The sequence below is a fragment of the Panthera leo genome, chromosome B3 (genome assembly GCF_018350215.1).
Source record: "Panthera leo isolate Ple1 chromosome B3, P.leo_Ple1_pat1.1, whole genome shotgun sequence".
Classification (NCBI taxonomy): Eukaryota; Metazoa; Chordata; class Mammalia; order Carnivora; family Felidae; genus Panthera; species Panthera leo.
The window spans coordinates 27,398,939-27,419,118 of record NC_056684.1 but is presented as its reverse complement, the minus strand read 5'-3'; the positions used below and the strand labels follow the sequence as shown (position 1 = coordinate 27,419,118).

The following is a 20,180-nucleotide window of genomic DNA, read 5'->3' as shown; positions in this document are numbered from 1 at the left end:
GGTTTGAATTGATTCATTTCCATTCTGATAAATTATTAAGAAAAGGATGGATAACATGATGTACTTAGGTGTAGTAGATGATGTTTGCATTATATTAATGGGAACTGAGGTTTCTTCCAACTAATGTTAAAAATAAAATAATCTGTCCCTCACATTTTCAATTGTGGTGGATGAATTCACTGATGAAGAACTTAAACATTTTTTAAAGGGTCATAAAATGAAGGTCTTTAGGAATTTTTGGAAAGCTCTTATAAATATTAACATATAATTTCTTTGTATGCTAAAGTAAAAAAGTATTAGAGAGTGAAAACAGTATTTTATACATCTTAAAGAGTTTGAAATTATATAGGTTTCATTTATCATTCTTTGGTCATTAGAATTTTCTCAGTAGCTCTTCTGTGAAGTGTCAGCAAAAATGTTTCCAAATTGGTATCATTTATTTTAGATGATATGTTTATGTGTGTGTCTATGAAGTGTGCCAGTATATTTGTGTGTGTTTGTGCTGTCTTCTATAAAAATATTTAAGCCTTTAAGCATAGTTCTAAGGTATTGATATCCAGGGTATGACTTAGGTGCTTTGTCTAAACTTTAATGCTCCCTAGTTACCCTGGGAAACCAACTGGCAACACTTCACCAGGCTTCCTGTGTGAACTGAGCAGTATGCCCAGTATCATGTTATTCTAGAACACATCAGAAGGTGGCAGAGCCTTGTGATCTGTTCTAGGAGCGCCTATCACCCAAGATAGGCATCAGACACCTTGAAGAGAAGTATTTTTAATTTTTTAAAAACATTTATTCATTTTTGAGAGAGACAGAGCATGAGTGGGGGAAGGGCAAAGAGAGAGGGAGACACAGAATCTGAAGCAGGCTCCAGGCTCTGAGCTGTCAGCATACATCCTGATGCAGGCCTTGAACTCATGGACCATGAGATCATGCCCTGAGCTGAAATTGATCACTCAACCACTCAGGTGCCCCTGAACAGAACTATTTTTAGAGAAAGATACTGTTTTATTTTTATTTTGCAGTAATACATTTATTGTAGAAAATGTATATCATACACACAAGTTTTAAAAATTGTCATAATCTCACCATTCAGAGATAAATCCTCTTAATGATTTGGTGCATCTAGTTTCCCAGAATGTTTGTATGTAGATACACATGGATGAATAAAGATACACAGCTTCTGCTCTGCCAAGATAGAGTAACAGGGATTTACCCTGATGCTTGAGATATCCAAAAAGAAAATTAACGAAAATTCAAAAAACAAAACCCCAAACAAAGCAAAACCAGATAATGGTAATCAAGATACAGGGCATCAGACAAAAAAATTACAGTGTTTTTTGAGAATTGGGAAGCAAATGAGGTGAACCCTATCATTGCCCCAGTTCACTGCCTTGAGTTTCCAGGATGCAGTACAGAGAGGGAAAAACCCATGTGGAGCTCATCAGACTGCCCGAGTTTAGGAGACAGAACTGAGAGTCTGGAAAGACCAAGGTTAAGATGTCTTTTTTGGTGAATTCTCCAAATACTTAAGGAAGAGATAATGCTATAATACCAACTCTACATAAAGCTTCACAGTAAATTAAAGAGGAGAGAATACTTTCCAACTCATTCTACGAGACCCTGACACCTAAAGTGGACAAAACCAATATAATAAAAGTATTAACAAATGTTTTATGAACATAGATTTTTGATTTTTAATTTTTAAACATAATTTTTAAAAAATTATCATATCCAATTTAATAATATGTAAAATGGATAATATATCATAACCAAGTAGAATTTATCCTAGGAATGGAAGCTTGGTATGATATTTGAAAAACCAATCAGTGTAATTTACTAACAAACTAAATGACAAAGTTCATATAAAAACTAAAATAATAACAAACTAAATAATAAAGTTCATCTATTGAGATGCAGAAAAATATTTGGCAAAATCCAACATCCATTACTGCTTAAAAATCTCTCAATAAACTAGAAAATAAGAGAACTTTATAAGTCCAATAAGGAGCATTTCTGAAAACACTACAGTAGCATAATACTTAGATGTGAATGCCTCTTCCTTAGATCAGAAACACGACAAAGATGTCCATTCTCACCACTTCAATGTAACATTTTAGTGGGGGCTCTAGCTGATACAATAAGATAAGAAAAGAAATACAAATCATCCATATCAGAAAGGAAGAATTGGAAGTCTTTATTTACAGATGACGTGACTGTCCATGTAGACAGTCTGAAAGAATCTGTAAAAAAGCTTCTAGAAATAATAAATTTGACAAGTGTGCAATAAAAGATCAATATAGAAAAATTAGTGGTTTTCTATATTCTAGCAGTATACAATTGGAAATTAGCATTGATATATAAAATACTTTAGGGTAAATCTGACCAAACATATGTAATACCTGTATACTGAAAACTATAAAATATTGTAGGGTAATTAAAGATCTAATTAAATGGAAAGAGATACTTTGTTGATGGATCAGAAGACCCAATATTGTTAACATATCAGTTCTTCCAAGATTGATCTACAGATTTATACAATCCCTATCAAAACCATAGCAGGTTTGTTGTTTTTGGTAGAAATTGACAGATTGATTCTAAAATTTATTTGGAAACTCAAGTGTCCAGAATGTCCAAAAATAACTCTTAATGGGAAGAACAAATTGGGAGGGCTAGTGCTACCTAATTCCAAGATTTATTATAAAGCTACAATAGTCAAGACAGTGTGGTATTAGCATCACTAAAAGGAAATAGGTAAATGGGACAAAGTAGAGTCTGCATGTAGACCTCCACATAGATGAACAAATGATTTTTAACAAACAAAGGTGGAAAGCCAGTTCAGTGGAGAAAGAATTGTTTTTTTTTTTTTTTTTCACAAATGGTTCTGGAACAAATTGGACATTCATATGCAGGAAAAATGAACATCAATCCACACTTTCCAGTTTACCTAAAAACTAACTCATAAGTGGATCACAGACATAAATGTAAAAGCTAAAGCCTTAAAAGTTCAAATAGAAAACAATTTATAGTAAAATAGGTATAGAAATAGTTCAAGTAAGAGCATGGCTACTCCATTTCATTAGATTGTTTTTAGAACTTGGCTTTCAGTTTCTTTTATTTGTCTCCCCTTTTTTCCTCTTCTTATGACAACATATTAATGAATTAATGCAACAGCTTAGCTGTCCCTGGCGAGCATCACATTAGTATTAATGTAAAATCCTGAGCATGATGTCTTTCTTGGCACAAACTGAGTTAACTTTGCATCATTTTAAGCCTTCCTTTAGAGTCCTAAATCTGAATGCTCTGAACTAAACAGTAGAATGTGACCCTAGATGGGCTCTGAGTCCTGGGCCTCTACCAACTCATATAGAAAGCTGAAGGGACAGTCTGTTATACTAGTTCCACATTCCTCCATGACATGCTGGCATGCTGTTGTAAATATCAAGAGTTTAAATATGACAGTAAGTGAGAAAGGTCAGGTTTTCATAAAAATTCACAGAGGGCCGTGGAGGTGAGCACCCTCTCTGCATTGAGGCTTAGCCTAGGCTTCTCACACAGCTTTGTGCCCAAGTGACATCCTCTGGGGAAATGGCTTTAGGGCTATCCTTGTTTTATGGAAGATGGAGTTCCTTGTCTTCTACTTAATGACTTTCCTTGAATTTTTGGGTTAAACTGTCTATCATAGGAAAGGTATCTAATGAATGTCCTCTTGTAGATAACCAAGTGTGGTTTTAATTTATTTTATAGTAGCTCAGAGATAAGAGAATACTTATTTGTATAGAGATACAAATGAACTTATGGCTCCAGGGATAGTGTCTTCAGCAGAGATTAATTTATAAAACCTCATTATCAATGATAGCACAGCCACACATTTGTGTGCACATTTATTCTGCATTATTTGGTTGTTTATCTATGAACTGAACTAGGAAGAAAAAAGATTATAAAATAAAAATTAATTTTGAAATTAATTTTTAAAATATTAATGAAGAAAGTTAATACTCCATATGTAATTCAGAGGAATTATAAAAAACAGTACTGGACTTTGGAACAGTAAAATAAGTCACATAAGAAAATTCTTCCACATTCCCTGAGGATTAGGAAGAAGTTAAAGGGAGTTATGAAGAAAGTTCTTCCAACATACCCTTCTACACCCTGTTCACTGCTCCCAGATCTCTTAGGATGGTTCTTTGTTGGTGGGATTTCCAGTACTGAACAGGTGGGTGGGGAAGACTTCCAGGGTCCTTCTACACTGTAGTAGGACTTTCAATAATGCCTTGTTCCTTCATCTCCCAGTGGGCTAACAGGGATGTAATCCTTTGCTGGTTACATATACCCCTTTATGCTTGTTCTAGGGAGACTTATCAGTGTTGAACACAACTGTTTAACTATCTTTTAAATAACAGTTGAAAATCTGTTTAGGGGAGCCATGTCCCCTGTGCTTCTGAATGACATCTCATAGGTCAGAGGAAGACTTTCTCCATGGTGCCCCAGAGAAGTGTACGCTGGGACATTCCTCAGGGCTTTCACACCATGCAGTATGCATGCTGGGGTGTTCTTTTGCTGCTCTTCCACCACCATTTTCTTCCACTCCATCAGCTGACAACTTTGATGCTGTCACTCTCTGCTGTTTCCTGCTCTGCCTTTCCTATCACTTCCTCTTAGTTTCCTTTGTGGGTTTTCTGATTCCACATGGCTCTCCAATATCTGTGGGCCTTGGAGTTCTGCTTTTTTTAAATTTTTTTTTTTTTACAATCTTTCCTCTTGGGTCAACATTCTGTAGTAGACCTCATGCCCTCTATGGCCTGCTTTGTTTTCTGTGTGTTGGGATGACCCATTTCTATGCCTTTTCCAGAGGTTTCTACCTTCCTCAGATCCATGTATATCATGACCTCTCCTCCACATACTCCATGTATCCTCATATTAAGGATGTACCACACCAGATCCCTCCTGTCATCACACCCACTCTATAGAGCTGGGGTCTTCTACTTATTGAGTATCCAGATATGATTCAATCTTCAAGTTACACCATGATATTTATGAAAACATACAGCAAATTCAGCTAAGCCATTCTCTAACCCAGTTGACTGTTTTGACTTTGTCCCAGAGTTAGCCTGAAAGCATGACCCCTAGAAAATGATATTGGTGAGCCAAGAGTTACTCAGACAGATGATACATATATCCCCTTTGAATATATATAGTTTATGAAGCCGTGGATGTTCTAATATGATTCTGAGGGGGATCCTTTTTTCATAGTTTTACATGTCTCAAATTTTGACCACTTCCACTGTCAAATGAGGACTTTGTGGAAAATTAATAATAACATAGCTCAGTGGATCCCAAACCAAAACAGTACAAAACAAGACTAAAGGGGACAAAATAAAACCAGCACCTTGCAAGACAGGGCTGCATTTAAGCATTGTATTGATGGAAGTGTAATAGTGGGTGGTTTTGTTACTGAGAACATTAAGGAGAAGAGTGTAGGAAATTACAGAGGCACGTAAAGCAGCAGGTAGGCCCAGATACATGCACCTAATAAGCTTAGTGAAACTATTTGCATCCCATGATATATTTCATCTGCCTGTATTATTCTTAAATTTTTCAGCTGCGATTTTCCCACTCTGCATTGTTCTTACTTGATAAATCCACCCATTACAACTCTGGTAGCAACCAAATACTTCCACTCAAAGTTGTATTGTTTTGTTGTGAAGGCCTCCTAGGACCCCCTTAGTCTTTTTCTTTCTTTAATCCACCCCTCACTTTTTTTTCAATTTCCCCATAGTTTCTAACAGGACAAAAAATTTATAGTTAATATGTTCAAAAAAGGACCCAGAATTACTCAGGATACAAATACCTCTGCCTTAGTGGTCACCTTCCTTCAAAAAATATTAATTATATTCTATGACTGAGTTGGTATAAAGACAAATATATTCATATATTATTTTAGGCCATTTTCTTTGACTCAAAAGTTCTTCTTTTGCTTTTTTCCCAGTTTTTATTTAAATTCCAGCTAACATACAGTGTAATATTAGTTTCAGGAGTAGAATTTAGTGATTCATCACTTAGCAACAACACCCAGTGCTCATCACAATGAGTGCCCTCGTCCATTTAACCCATCGTCCATTTAACCCATGTCCCTGCCCACCTCCCCTCCAGCAACACTTTTTTCTTTTAATTTTAGAAGACATTAAAAGATTTTGAGGTGTCCCTGAAAGTTTTGTGGACTTTTTTAAACTAGATGTTTGGGGCATGAGTTCTATAGATGAACACCAAGTCCAAGGTAATATCCTTATTGAAGAACTACCAGAAAAGTGGTGAAATCTTATATGGCCATTAAAAACATTCTTTGAGTCCCACCTCTTTGTAGGTTTCTTGCTGTCTATGTATGGATGAATTCATGCAGCTTCATCTATCGTTCGTAATGCTGTTTTCCCAGGTAACCACTGAACGTGCAGATAACTAACTGTAAGAGATTAAGAACTTCAGATTATTGTACAACTGTCAAGCCTAAACTCTGACACAACTTTACCGATAATGGCTTCTAGTTATATCTTTAGTAAATTTAGAAGTGGTTTTAGATCTTTTCTAGAAGTGAAAAGGACAAATAAATTTTAATAAGCAACAATATAGTAAATATTTCTCCTCCTAATGCAGACCTTTTTAAGGTGGTCTTCCTGACCCCTGTCTTGGGCACTGTCTCTCAAGGTACTCACTTACATTCTCTGGGACTTGCCCCTCTAGCCCCCTGAGTGCACCCCCCCCCCACCCCGGGGTAGAGAGACTTGCCCACATTCTGTGTGAGCACATATATCTGCCACACTACTGTGGTCCTTCCTGCCCTGGAGTAGCCCCCCATACCTGCACTTTGTCACTGGGCTTCTAACCTCCTTTGTGGCACCAGTGGTCCATAGACACTGCAGATAAAACCTAGAGTTCTCACCAGTGAGAAGTTGGTTCTCATGGACAACTTCATGGGGACAACAACTTTATCTGTCATGCTGGGGCTCAGGGATCACCTTCACCATACCGTTGAGGTATAAGCGCTGAGTAAAAGAAAGACAAAACCAGCCAATGATGCTGCTGACTTATTCCTTGACAGATTAACCGAGTGGAGATTTTATCCCCAAAGAGAGATATCCTCAGCAGCTGACCATGGCAGATAGTTCTGCAGACAGGCAAAGGAAGTGTGACGAGATGGAGAAGTTCTTTCCTGGACCCCTTGTGGACAGTAGGGACACTCTGAACCACCTCAGTCCTGATGGCCACTGGTCACCCTGTAGAGGGCTGTGCTCTCCAGCCAAGGATGCTCTTTCACATAGATAGCAGGGATTTACATGAAATATTAAAAAAAAAAAACAAGTTTATCTTGAAATGGGCAAATATTGCCACATAGTTTTATGTTTTGCCCCTGTCAGTCTTTATTTGTCCTGGGAGAATGTGTCAGTCCTGTGTGGTGAAGGTAGACCCAGTTAAGATTAAGAGTGTCTGTGATAGCCTGTTTTTGTTTTCTCCTAAGGTTGATTGTTTTTCGGGTTTGAATTGGTTTATCAATATGAAAGAAACAAACCTTAAGCATTTTCAATATTGTAAAGAAGAGTACCTGTTCTTTCTTGGGTGTTGTGCTGGACTTTGTGGCCCTTGTGCTAACATCCACCATACTGATGTGCCTGCCCCTGCTGGGTCTCGGTGTTATGCCCTCCCTGGAACCCTCATGTGGGGGGTGATCCCTGAAGAGGGAGCTGTGCTATCTGTTATTTCAGGGGAAAGTCCTATCTGTCATTTCATTTCCTCTTTTCTATTTCTAGGGCCTGGACTTCGCAGGATTTACTGCACACATGTTCGTTGGGATTTGCCTCATTCTACTGTTCTCCTTTCCACTCCTCAGACTCCTTTTCTGGAACAAAAAGCTTTATAACAGGGAGCCCAGTGAGATTGTTGGTGAGTATAAACACCTTCATATAGTCTTAGAGTTTAGTATTATAATATTATTTTTTCCAGAAGAAATTGCCACAGAAAGGCAGGAGTTTTCTTACATACTGAGATATGTTCCCATCTGCCTCCTGGTATGCACTGTGCTTTCAGGGGCTTTAAATCCATGGACCTCTTTAGTTTTTTGTAGAGTGAAATGTGGGAAGCAATGTCTTCTGTTTATAGTTTGCATGCCATGACATCATTAAACCACGTGTATACAACGTAAGTAGCATAGTATAGAGACTTTAGTGTTCAAATACGTCATACTTTGTGATTAAATGTGATTACAAAAGTGGCAACATAATCCAGCACAGAGGACAATGTACCATGTCAGTCAAGAATGTTGGCAAGGCACCAGGCAGCAGGAAGAGGGCTCATGACCATCTTATGGCTTTGCATTTTTCTCACCTAAAATTTTGGTAAATGTTTTATTGAGAACATTACTGATGAGGATATATTACAAGCAAGAGATTATTTGGGAAATAGCCATCCTCTCCTCAGCCAGACCAATATAGGACATTGTGCAGGTTACCCGGGTAGCAGAGCACATCTGGGTGACAGGAGTACCTTAACAAAGGTGCATTTCTTTCTCTGTAGTTTCAGATGGTGTGGTGTCCTCACAGAGCTCATAGATTGTATATTTACCTCTCTCATCCTGTTATTACTCTGTCCTTGTGTTGTACAGGACTTCAGGTTTTATCTTTAGTAAGATAACAAAATACCATTTTTGTATGAATAGGTAAGGATCTATAGGTTTTGTTACCAGCCCTCCTGCTCATCAGATGTAACTGTACTTGGCAGATTTGCCTTTCTTTCATTCGTGACTTTTGTATTCAGAATTTGACAATTTTTGTTCTAGTTTGGAAAATATTACCTTATATACCCTCTCAAGAGTCATCCATATAAGACAAGCTTGTTCTTAGTAAAATGTAGTCATCCACCTCTTCCAGAGAAATGGAATGATACACAGAAATGTCTATTTTAGGAAATGCTTATTGACCAAATGCAAAAAACATTGGAGTGTCCTTGTGGATGTAGAAATGGTACTTTAAACATGACCAAGCAGTAAGAAATTCTGGGTGGACCCTCCGCCTAGCCCCAACTGAAGATGATGTAAGTGCAGGACAAGTGGGCACATTTCCTGTGCTTCAGATGCTCATGGGGCACTAGGATTGGCATAGGCCCCACCCAACAGGACCTGAACTATAGGGGGTGAGCCTAGGATGGGGGACTGGAGATAAGGGGGGTGCAAACACAGGTGTTGGGGGCTAAATAGAACTGTCCTTTTTATGTAATCCTTTTTATTTTTTAATTTTCATTTTATTTTTAAAAATTTGCATCCAAATTAGCATATAGTGCAACGATTTCAGGAGTAGATTCCTTAGTGCCCCTTACCCATTTACCTTACCCATTTACCTTACCCATTTAGCCCGTCCCGCCTCCTACAACCCCTCCAGTAACCCTCAGTTTGTTCTCCATATTTAAGAGTCTCTTCTGTTTTGTCCCCTCCCTGTTTTTATATTATTTTTGTTTCCCTTCCCTTATGTTCATCTGTTTTGTCTCTTAAAGTCCTCATATGAGTGAAATCATCTGATATTTGTCTTTCTCTTACGAATTTCTCTTAGCATAATACCCTCCAGTTCCATCCACGTAGCTGCAAATGGCAAGATTTCATTCCTTTTGATTACTGAGTAATACTCCATTGTGTATATATACCACATCTTCTTTATCCATTTATCCATCGATGGACATTTGGGCTCTTTCCATACTTTGGCTATTGTTGACAGTGCTGCTATAAATATTGGGGTGCATGTGTCCCTTTGAAACAGCACACCTGTATCCCTTGGAAAAATACCTAGTAGTGCAATTGCTGGGTCGTAGGGTAGTTCAAGTTTTAGGTTTTTGAGGAACCTGCATACTGTTTTCCAGAGTGGCTGCACCAGCTTGCATTCCAACCAGGAATGCAAAAGAGATCCTCTTTCTCCACATCCTCGCCAACATCTGTTGTTGCCCGAGTTGTTAATATTAGCCATTCTGACAGGTGTCAGGTGGTATCTCATTGTGGTTTTGATTTGTATTTCCCTGATGAGGAGTGATGTTGAACATTTTTTCATGTGTCGGTTGGCCATCTGGATGTCTTCTTTGGAGAAGTGACTATTCATGTATTTTGCCCATTTCTTCACAGGGTTCTTTGGTTTTTGGGTGTTGAGTTTGATAGGTTCTTTATAGATTTTGGATACTAACCCTTTATCTGATATGTCGTTTGCAAATATCTTCTCCCATTCTATAGGTTGCCTTTTAGTTTTGCTGATTGTTTCCTTCGCTGTGCAGATTTTTATTTTGGTGAGGTCCCAGTAGTTCATTTTTGCTTTTGTTTCCCTTGCCTCTGGAGACGTGTTGAATAAGAACTTGCTGCGGCCAAGATCAAAGAGGTTTTTGCCTGCTTTCTCCTCAAGGGTTTTGATGGCTTCCTGTATTACATTTAGGTCTTTCATCCATTTTGAGTTTATTTTTGTGTCTGGTGTAAGAAAGTGGTCCAGGTTCATTCTTCTGTATGTCACTGTCCAGTTTTCCCAGCACCACTTGCAGAAGAGACTGTCTTTATTCCACTGGATATTCTTTCCTGTTTTGTCAAAGATCAGTTGGCCATACATTTGTGGGTCCCTTTCTGGGTTCTCTATTTTGTTCCATTGATCTGAGTGTCTGTTCTTGTGCCAGTACCATACTGTCTTGATGATTAGAGCTTTGTAGTGTAGCTTGAATCCTGGGATTGTGATGCCTCCTGCTTTGGTTTTCTTTTTCAAGATTGCTTTGGCTATTTGGGGTCTTTTCTGCTTCCATACAAATTTTAGGATTATTTGTTCTATCTCTTTAAAGAATGCTGGTGTTATTTTGATGGGGATTGCATTGAACATGTAGATTTCTTGGCTGCTTTGCCATTTTAACAATATTTGTTCTTCGTATCCAGGAGCATGGAATCTTTTTCCATTCTTTGTGTCTTCTTCAATTTCTTTCATAAGCTTTCTATAGTTTTCAGTATATAGATTTTTCACCTCTTTGGTTAGATTTATTCCTAGGTATTTTATGGGTTTTGGTGCAATTGTAAACGGGATCGATTCCCTGATTTCTCTTTCTGTTGCTTCATTGTTGGTAAATAGGAATGCAACCGATTTCTGTGCATTGATTTTATATCCTGAAACTTTGCTGAATTCATGAATCATTTCTAGCAGTTTTTTTGGTGGAATCTTTTGGGTTTTCCATATAGAGTGTTATGTCATCTGCAAAGAGTGAAAGTTTGACCTCCTCTTGGCTGATTTGGATGCCTTTTATTTCTTTGTGTTGTCTAATTGCAGAGGCTAAGGCTTCCAGTACTATGTTGAATAACCGTGGCGAGAGTGGACATCCCTGTCGTGTTCCTGACCTTAGGGGGAAACTCTCAGTTTTTCCCTATGGAGGATGACATTAGTGTTGAGTCATTTGTATGTGGCTTTTATGATCTTCTATTGATACTTTCTTGAGGGTTTTTAATCAAGAAAGGATGGTGTATTTTGTCAAATGCTTTTTCTGTGTCTATTGAGAGGATCATATGGTTCTTGTCCTTTCTTTTATTGATGTGATGAATCACCTTAATTGTTTTGTGGATATTGAACCAGCCCTGAATCCCAGGTATAAATCCCACTTGGTCATGGTGAATAATTTTTTAAAGGTATTGTTGGATCCGGTTGGCTAATATGTTGTGGAGGATTTTTGCATGCATATTCATCGGGGGAATTGGTCTATAATAGTCCTATGTAGTCGGGTCTTTGTCTGGTTTTAGAATCAAGGTAATGCTGGCTTCATAGAAAGAGTTTGGAAGTTTTCCTTCCATTTCTATTTTTTGGAACAGCTTCAGGAGAATAGGTGTTAAATCTTCCTTAAATGTTTGGTAGAATTCCCCTGGAAAGCCATCTGGCCATGAGCTCTTGTTTTTGGGAGATTTTTGATTACTAATTTGACTTCCTTACTGGTTATGTGTCTGTACAAATTTTCTATTTCTTCCTGTTTAAGTTTTGGTAGTGTATACGTTTCTAGGAATTTTTCCATTTCTTCCAGATTGTCCATTTTGTTGGCATATAATTGCTCTAATATTATCTTATTCTTGTTTTTAATTTCTTCTGTGTTGGTTGTGATCTCTCCTCTTTCATTCTTGATTTTATTTATTTAGGTCCTTTCCTTTTTCTTTTTGATCAAACTGGCTAGTGGTTTATCAATTTTTTTATTCTCTCAAAGAACCAGCTTTTGGTCATTGATCTGTCCTACTGTTTGTTTTGTTTCCATAGCATTAATTTCTGCTCTAATCTTTATTATTTCCTGTCTTCTGCTGATCTTAGGTTTTATTTGGTGTTCTTTTTCCAGCTCTTTAAGGCGTAAGGTTAGGTTATGTATCTGAGATCTTCCTTCCTTCTTTAGGAAGGCCTGGATTACTATATACTTTCCTCTTATGACCATCTTTGCTGTGTCCCAGAGGTTTTGGGTTGTGGTGTTATCATTTTCTTTGGCTCCCATATACTTTTTAATTTCCTCTTTAACTTCTTGGTTAGCCCATTCATTCTTTAGTAGGATGTTGTTTCGTCTCCAAGTATTTGTTACCATTCCAAATTTTTTCTTGTGGTTGGTTTCAAGTTTTATAGCATTGTGGTCTGAACATATGCACGGTATGATCTCGATCTTTTTGTACTTGCTGAAGGCTGATTTGTGTCCCAGTGTGTGATCTTTCTGGAGAACATTCCATGTGCACTGGAGAAGAATGTATATTATGCTGCTTTAGGATGAAATGTTCTAAATATATCTGTTAAGTCCATCTGGTCCAGTGTGTCTTTCAAAGCCATTGCTTCCTTGTTGATTTTTTGAATAGATGATCTGTCCATATTTGTGAGTGGTGTGTTGAAGTCTCCTACTATTATGGTGTTACTGTCAATGAGTTTCTTTATGTTTGTGATTAATTGATTTATATATTTGGGTACTCCCACATTTGTCGCATAAATGTTTACAATTGTTAGGTCTTCTTGGTGGATAGACCCCTTAATTATGATATAATGCCCTTCTGCATCTCTTGATACAGTCTTTATTTTAAAGTCTAGACTTTGTGATGTAAGTATGGCTACTCTGGCTTTCTTTTGTTGGCCATTAGCATGATAGATGGTTCTCCATCCCTGTACTTTCAATCTGAAGGTGTCTCTAGGCCTAAAGTGTCTCTTGTAAACAGCATATAGATGGATCTTGTTTTCTTATCCATTCTGTTACCCTATGTCTTTTTTTTTAATTTTTTTAATGTTTATTTATTTTTGAGATGGAGAGAGACAGAGCATGAACAGGGGAGGGGCAGAGAGAGAGGGAGACACAGAATCTGAAACAGGCTCCAGGCTCTGAGCTGTCAGCACAGAGCCTGACATGGGGCTCGAACTCACGGAGTGTGAGATCATGACCTGAACTGAAGTCAGACGCTTAACCGACCAAGCCACCCAGGCGCCCCTATCCTATGTCTTTTGATTGGAGCATTGAGTCCATTGCTGTTTAGAGTGAGTACTGAAAGATACGAATTTATTGCCATTATGTTGCTTGTACAGTTGGAGTTTCTGGCAATGTTCCCTGGTCCTTTCTAAGTTTTGTTGCTTTTGGTATTTATTTATATATGTGTGTATGTATGTATGTATTTTTTCATCTTTTCTTCCCTCAGAGAGTCCCCCTTAAAATTTCTTGCAGGGTTGGTTTAGTGGTCCCAAAATCCTTTAATTTTTGTTTGTCTGAGAAACTTTTTATCTCTCCTTCTATTTTGAATGACAGCCTTGCTGGATAAAGAATTCTTGGCTGCATATTTTTCTGATTCAGCACATTGAATATATCCTGCCACTCCTTTCTGGCCTGCCAAGTTTCTGTGGATAGGTCTGTTGCAAACCTGATTTGTGTTCCCTTGTAGGTTAGGGACTTTTTTCCCCCCTTGCTGCTTTTATGATTCTCTCCTTGCCTGAGTATTTTGTGAATTTGAGTACGATATGCCTTGTTGGTTTTTGTTTGTTTTGGTCAGTTTTTGTTGAGAGTCCTCTGTGCTTCCTGGATTTTGATGTCTGTGTCTTTCCCCAGGTTAGGAAAGTTTTCTGCTATGATTTGCTCACATAACCCTTCTACCCTATTTCTGTCTCTTTCTCTTCTGGGACCCTATGATTCTGATATTGTTCCTTTTTAATGAGTCACTGATTTCTCTAATTCTTTTTTTCAATTTTTTAAATATTTATTTTTGAGAGAGAGAAACAGAGTGTGAGTGGGGGAGGGGCAGAGAGAGAGGGAGACAGAGAATCCAAAGCAGGGTCCAGGCTCTGAACTGTCAGCACAGAGCCTGACACGTGGCTCGAACCCACAAACTGTGAGATCATGACCTGTGCTGAAGTCAAATGGTTAGCCAATTGAGCCACCCAGGTGCCCCAGATTTCTCTAATTCTTAAATCATGCTCTTTTGCAATAATCTCCCTCTTTTTTTTCCTGCTTCATTATTCTCCATAAGTTTTCCCTCTATATTGCTGATTCTCTGTTCTGTCTTATCCATCCTTGCCACCATGGCATCCATCTGTGATTGCAGCTCAGTTATAGCATTTTTTATTTAATCCTGACTAGTTTTTACTTCTTTCATCTCTGCATACAGGGATTCTAATCTATTTTTGAGTCCAGCTAGCCTTCTTACTATCGTGATTCTAAATTCTGGTTCCAACATCTTGCTTATATCTGTGTTGGTTAATTCCCTGTCGTTTCTTCCTGCTCTTTCTTTTGGTGTGAATTCTTTCGTTTCATCATTTTTAAGGGAGAAAAGGAATTAATGAGGTAGAAAAAATTAAAATAAAAATATTAAAAAAATATTAAAATTAACAAACACACACACACACACACACACACACACACACAAATCGAATAAATGATGCTAGATGATAGGTGTGTTTTGGTCTGGATGTTGAAAGTGGCTTGATAGCTTAGAGAAAAAAAGGGGGAAAAAGAAAAAAAAGGAAATTGTTTGAAAATTTGAAAAAATGAATACACTGAAGTAGACTAAATTGAAATGACGGGAGTAAAACAGAATATGAAAAAAAATTACACAAAAATAAAGAATAGAGCAGAAAAAAATTAAATAAAAATATTTTTAATACAAATTAAAAATAAACATGATTTCTTTGTCTTTCTGTATTCAAGAAAAAGAAAAGAAACAAAAAAGACAAAAAAGAAAAAGGAAATCGTTTGAAAATTTGAAAAAGTGAATACCCTGAAGAATACTAAAATAAAATGATGGAAGTAAAATAGAATTTGAAAAAATTTACACAAAAATAAAAAAAAACATATAGTAAAAAATAAAGAAAAGTATTTTTAATAGAAATTGAAAATGAAAATGAATTTTTTCTCTTTCTGCTGAATTGTGTGGTTCAGCTTGTGTAGATTGTTGTGTTAATCCTGTGATCAGTTTTATAGGTATGCAAAATGGTTTAGCGTTGGTCTGGCTGTATTTCATGGATGTGAGACACACAAAAAACTCCCATGCTGTTCTGCCATGTTGGCTCCAAGGACTGTATTTTCTTGATAGCATTGATAATGCCTCATCTCTTGTGGTCTACAGAGCACGGCATGTGCCTTTATTAAGAAAAAAGAATCCCAGATCCTTCTGTCCTCTTACAGCTTTATAATGGAGAGGACAACTACACATGATCCCATTCCTTTCCTGTTTTGAAAAAAATTAATCAAAATTGGCTTTTAAAAAAAGATATTTCTGGCACTAGGATACCTTGATCAACTTTTGCCATTGACCAATGTATTGTTTTTCTAGGACTGATGTAACAAAGTACCATAGACGAGTGGCTTAAACAACAGATGATTTATTTCCACAGATGCTAAGAGGATTTAGTAAGCTAAAGGATGGCTTATTTCCTCACAGTTCTGGAGGCTGGAAGTCCAAAATCAATGTGCCTATAAGATTGGTTGGTTCTGAGTAAGGATGTGTTCCAGGCCTCTCCCCTTGGCTTTTAGATGGCCAGATTCATGTTCCTGTGGCATTCTCCCTGTGTGTGTCTATATCCATATTTCCCCATTAATAAGGATACCAGTCATCTTAGATTTGTGGCCACACTAATGACCTCACCTTAATTAATTACACCTGCAATAACACTATTTTCAAATAAGGTCACATTCTGAGGTATTGGGGATTAACACTTCAACACATGGGTTTTGGGGGAAACAGTTCAACACATAATGACCAGTTAGAGATATTTAGAATGTTTTATCATCAACTAGTATATGTAAAATGAGATAATTTGATATTTAATTTTAGTTTTCTGATGGAAAGGATTGCACCAAGAGAGAGCTAAGGAAACTGTGATCCCAATGGATGAGTGTGTGGGCACAGCTGTACCTCAATGGAGAGTCAGACAGTTATCTTATTCAGTTATGCTAGATTTCTCCCAACCATCCTGATGATCAGAATGACCTGAGAACAATTGTTATATATTTAGGTTACCAGGCCCACCCCCAGGAATTCGGTGCTGTTAGTAAGCTCTTCTGGAGAAAACTATCTTGACATGAACTTAGGATACATGGATTTAGAAGTATAGGAAACAGATCTGTATAATCAACTCTTCTACTCTTCCTGAGTAAGGGGTTGAGAAAAGCTTTGAGGGAAGGGGTGGGGGATAATTGGGATCTGCGTGATGCTAAAGCCCCATGTCAATGCCATGACAATATGTAAATCAGCACAGAGTGAGCTATGCAGTGTCAGGGCAAATGCTCTGGGCCACCATGGGGCATAGGGCTCTCCAATTTTAGAATGCTTATTTTTTGAGTTTATTTATTTATTTTTGAGAGTTGGGAGGGGCAGAGAGAGAGGAGAGAGAGAATCCCAAGCAGGGTATCAGTGCAGAGCCCAATGCAGGGCTTCATCTCATGAACTGTGAGACCATGACCTGAGATAAAACCAAGAGTTGGACGCTTAACTGACTGAGACACCAAGGTACCCTTAGAATGCTTGTTATTACTACAGATTCCCAAGCCCTATTGTAGAGATTTGGGTTCAGCAGGTCTGTGATGGCATTCAGAGCATCTGTCAGAATAGGCTTGGTTATGCTGAAGTAAAGAAGTAACTCCAAAATCTAAATAAATTGCAAAGCCCTGTTCCCCGCACCGCCCCCCCCCCCCCCCCCCCCCCGCTCCGCTCCCTTTCACTTCATTACTACTGAAGGCTGGTAGTACCCTGCTTGTCATCAGTTCTCAGAGCCCTGAGCTTTTGGTCATCAAAGTAGAACCACTTGTTCCACCCCATTATTGACTGACACAGGATGCCTCTGTTCATATTTTGTCATCCTGATTGTCACCAGGCCCCACCAGTCACAGGGGCCAGGATGTATCAGTCTGACAAGTGCCCAGATTGGAAAACAACATGACTTACTTGATAAAATGCACAAATAGCCAGCACAATCTGCCCTCCTGTTCACCAGACATCAGCTCAAATGGCTTCTTGTTAATATTTTGTATAGAATTTTTGTGTCTGTGTACATTAGGGAAATTGATGTACAGTTTACTTTCTTGTAATGTCTTTTTTTTTTTTTGCTGGACTCATAGGATGAGTACAGAAGTATACACTCCTCTTCAACTTTTTGGAGGAGATGGTATAGAATTTCTAACACTGTTCCCTTAAATGTTTGCTAGGGTATTTACAGGCCTGGATTTGTGTGTGTTGGGGGTTTAGCTAAACATTCAAATTCCTGATTAGACACAAAACTGGCTATTACAGTTATCTATTTAGTGATTTATCACTTACATATAACAACCAGTGCTCATCACAACAAGTGACCTCCTTAATACCTATCACCCATTAAGCCTATTGCCCACCCACCTCCCTCCATTAACCCTCAGTTTGTTCTCTATAGTTAAGAGTCTCTTATGGTTTGCTTCCCTCTTTCTTCCTTTCTTTTTTCCCTTCCCGTATGTTCATCTGTTTTGTTTCTTAAATTCCACATATCAGTGAAATCATATGGTATTTGTCTTTCTGACTGACTTATTTTGTTTAGCATAATACATTTGCAAGTGACAAGATTTCATATATATATATATATATATATATATATATATACACATAGTATATAGTATATACACATGTATATATGTAGTATATAGTATATACATGTATACATACATGCATAATATATACATACATATAATATACACATAATATTATATATAATATTTCATTCTTTTTGATGGCTGAATAATATTCTATTGGTATATTTACACATATATAATATTACATATATACTTAATATATATAATATATAAATATATAAAATATTACATATATAATCATTCTTTTTGATGGCTGAGTAATATTCTATTGTGTATATATACACATATATAATATTACACATTTATAATATATACACATATACAATACACATATATAATATTCTACTGTGTATACACAATATATATACCACATCTTTAAAAATTTTTTTTAATGTTTATTTATATTTGAGAGAGATAGAGAAAGACAGAGCATGAGCAGGGGAGGGGAAGAGAGAGATAGAGACAGAATCCAAAGCAGGCTCCAGGCTCTGAGCTGTCAACACAGAGCCCAATGTGGGGCTTGAACTCACAAGATGTGAGATCATGACCTGAGCCAAAGTCGGATGCTCAACTGACTGAGCCACCCAGGTGCCCCTATGTATAACACATCTTTATCCATTTATCCATTGATGGATATTTAGGCTCTTTCCATACTTTGGCTCTTGTTGATAATGCTGCTATAAACATCAGGGTGCATGTATTCCTTCGAATCATATTTTAGTATCCTTTGGGTAAATACCTAGTAGTTTAATTGCTGAGTGATAGGGCAGTTCTATTTTTAACTTTTTGAAGAATGTCCATAGTGTTTTCTAGAACGGCTGCACCAGTTTGCATTCCCCACCAACAATGTAAGAGGGTTCCCCTTTCCCTGCATCCTTGCTAACATCTGTTATTTCCTGTGATGTTAATTTTAGCCATTCATACAGGTGTGAGGTGGTATCTCATCATGGTTTTGATTTGTATTTCCCTGATGATGAGTGATGTTGAGCATCTTTTCATGTGTCTCTTAGTCATCTGGATGTCTTTGGAAAAATACCTGTTCATGTCTTTGACCCATTTATTAACTGAATTATTTATTTTTTGGGGTGTTGAATTTGATAAGTTCTTTATAGATTTTGGATACAAACCCTTTATCAGATATGTCATTTGCAATTATCTTCTCTCATTCCATAGGTTGTTTTACTTGTGTTGATTGTTTCCTTTGCTGTGAAGAAGGTTATCTTAATGAAGTCCCAATAGCTCATTTAAAAAATTTTGTAATGTTTATTTATTTTTGAGACTGAGAGACAGATTGTGAGCAAATAAGGGGCAGAGACAGGGAGACACAGAATCTGAAACAGGCTCCAGGCTGAGCTGTCAGCACAGAGCCCAATGCAGGGCTTATACTCACGAACCATGAGATCATGACCTGAGCAGAAGTTAACTGACTGAGCCACCCAGGTGTCCCAAAATAGTTCATTTTTTTATTTTGTTTTTCATGCCTCTGGAGATAGATCTAGTAAGAAGTTGCTCTGGCTAAGGTCAAAGACATTGCTGCCTGTTTTCTTCTGTAGGAGTGTGATGGTTCCCTATCTCACATTTAGGTCTTTCATCCATTTTGAATTTATTTCTGTGTATGGTGTAAGAAAGTTATTCAGGTTCATTATTCTGCATGTTTCTGTCCAGTTTTCCTGACACCATTTGTTGAAGAGACTGTTTTTCCATTGGATGCTCCTTCCTGCTTTGTCGGAGATGAATTGACCATATAGTTGTGGGTCCATTTCTGGGCTTTCTATTCTGTTCCATTTTTTTTAAGGATTGTTTTTTTTTTAAAAGATTATTTTGGCCATTCAGAGTCATTGTGGTTCCTTACAAATTTTAGGATTGTTTATTCTAGCTCTTTGAAAAACTGGTAGTATTTGGATAGCGATTGCATTGGCTGTATAGATTGCTTTGGGTAATATAGACATTTTAACAATATTTGTTTTTCCAATCCATGAGCCTGGAATGTTTTTCCATTTCTTATGTCCTCTTCAATTTCTTTCATAGGCGTTCTATATTTTTCGGGTATAGATCTTTTACCTCTTTGGTTAGATTTATTCCTAGGT

The 20,180-nt window shown here is 37.4% G+C and overlaps 1 protein-coding gene across 1 annotated transcript in view; it reads left to right on the top strand.

Annotated features, from left to right (window-relative positions):
• OCA2 (OCA2 melanosomal transmembrane protein) overlaps positions 1-20,180 on the top strand; it is a 473,528-nt gene that overhangs the window by 141,478 nt on the left and 311,870 nt on the right. The window contains exon 14 of the mRNA XM_042941271.1: positions 7,803-7,935. Within this exon, the coding sequence (XP_042797205.1) occupies positions 7,803-7,935 (133 nt within the window). The remainder of the gene's footprint in view (positions 1-7,802; positions 7,936-20,180) is intronic.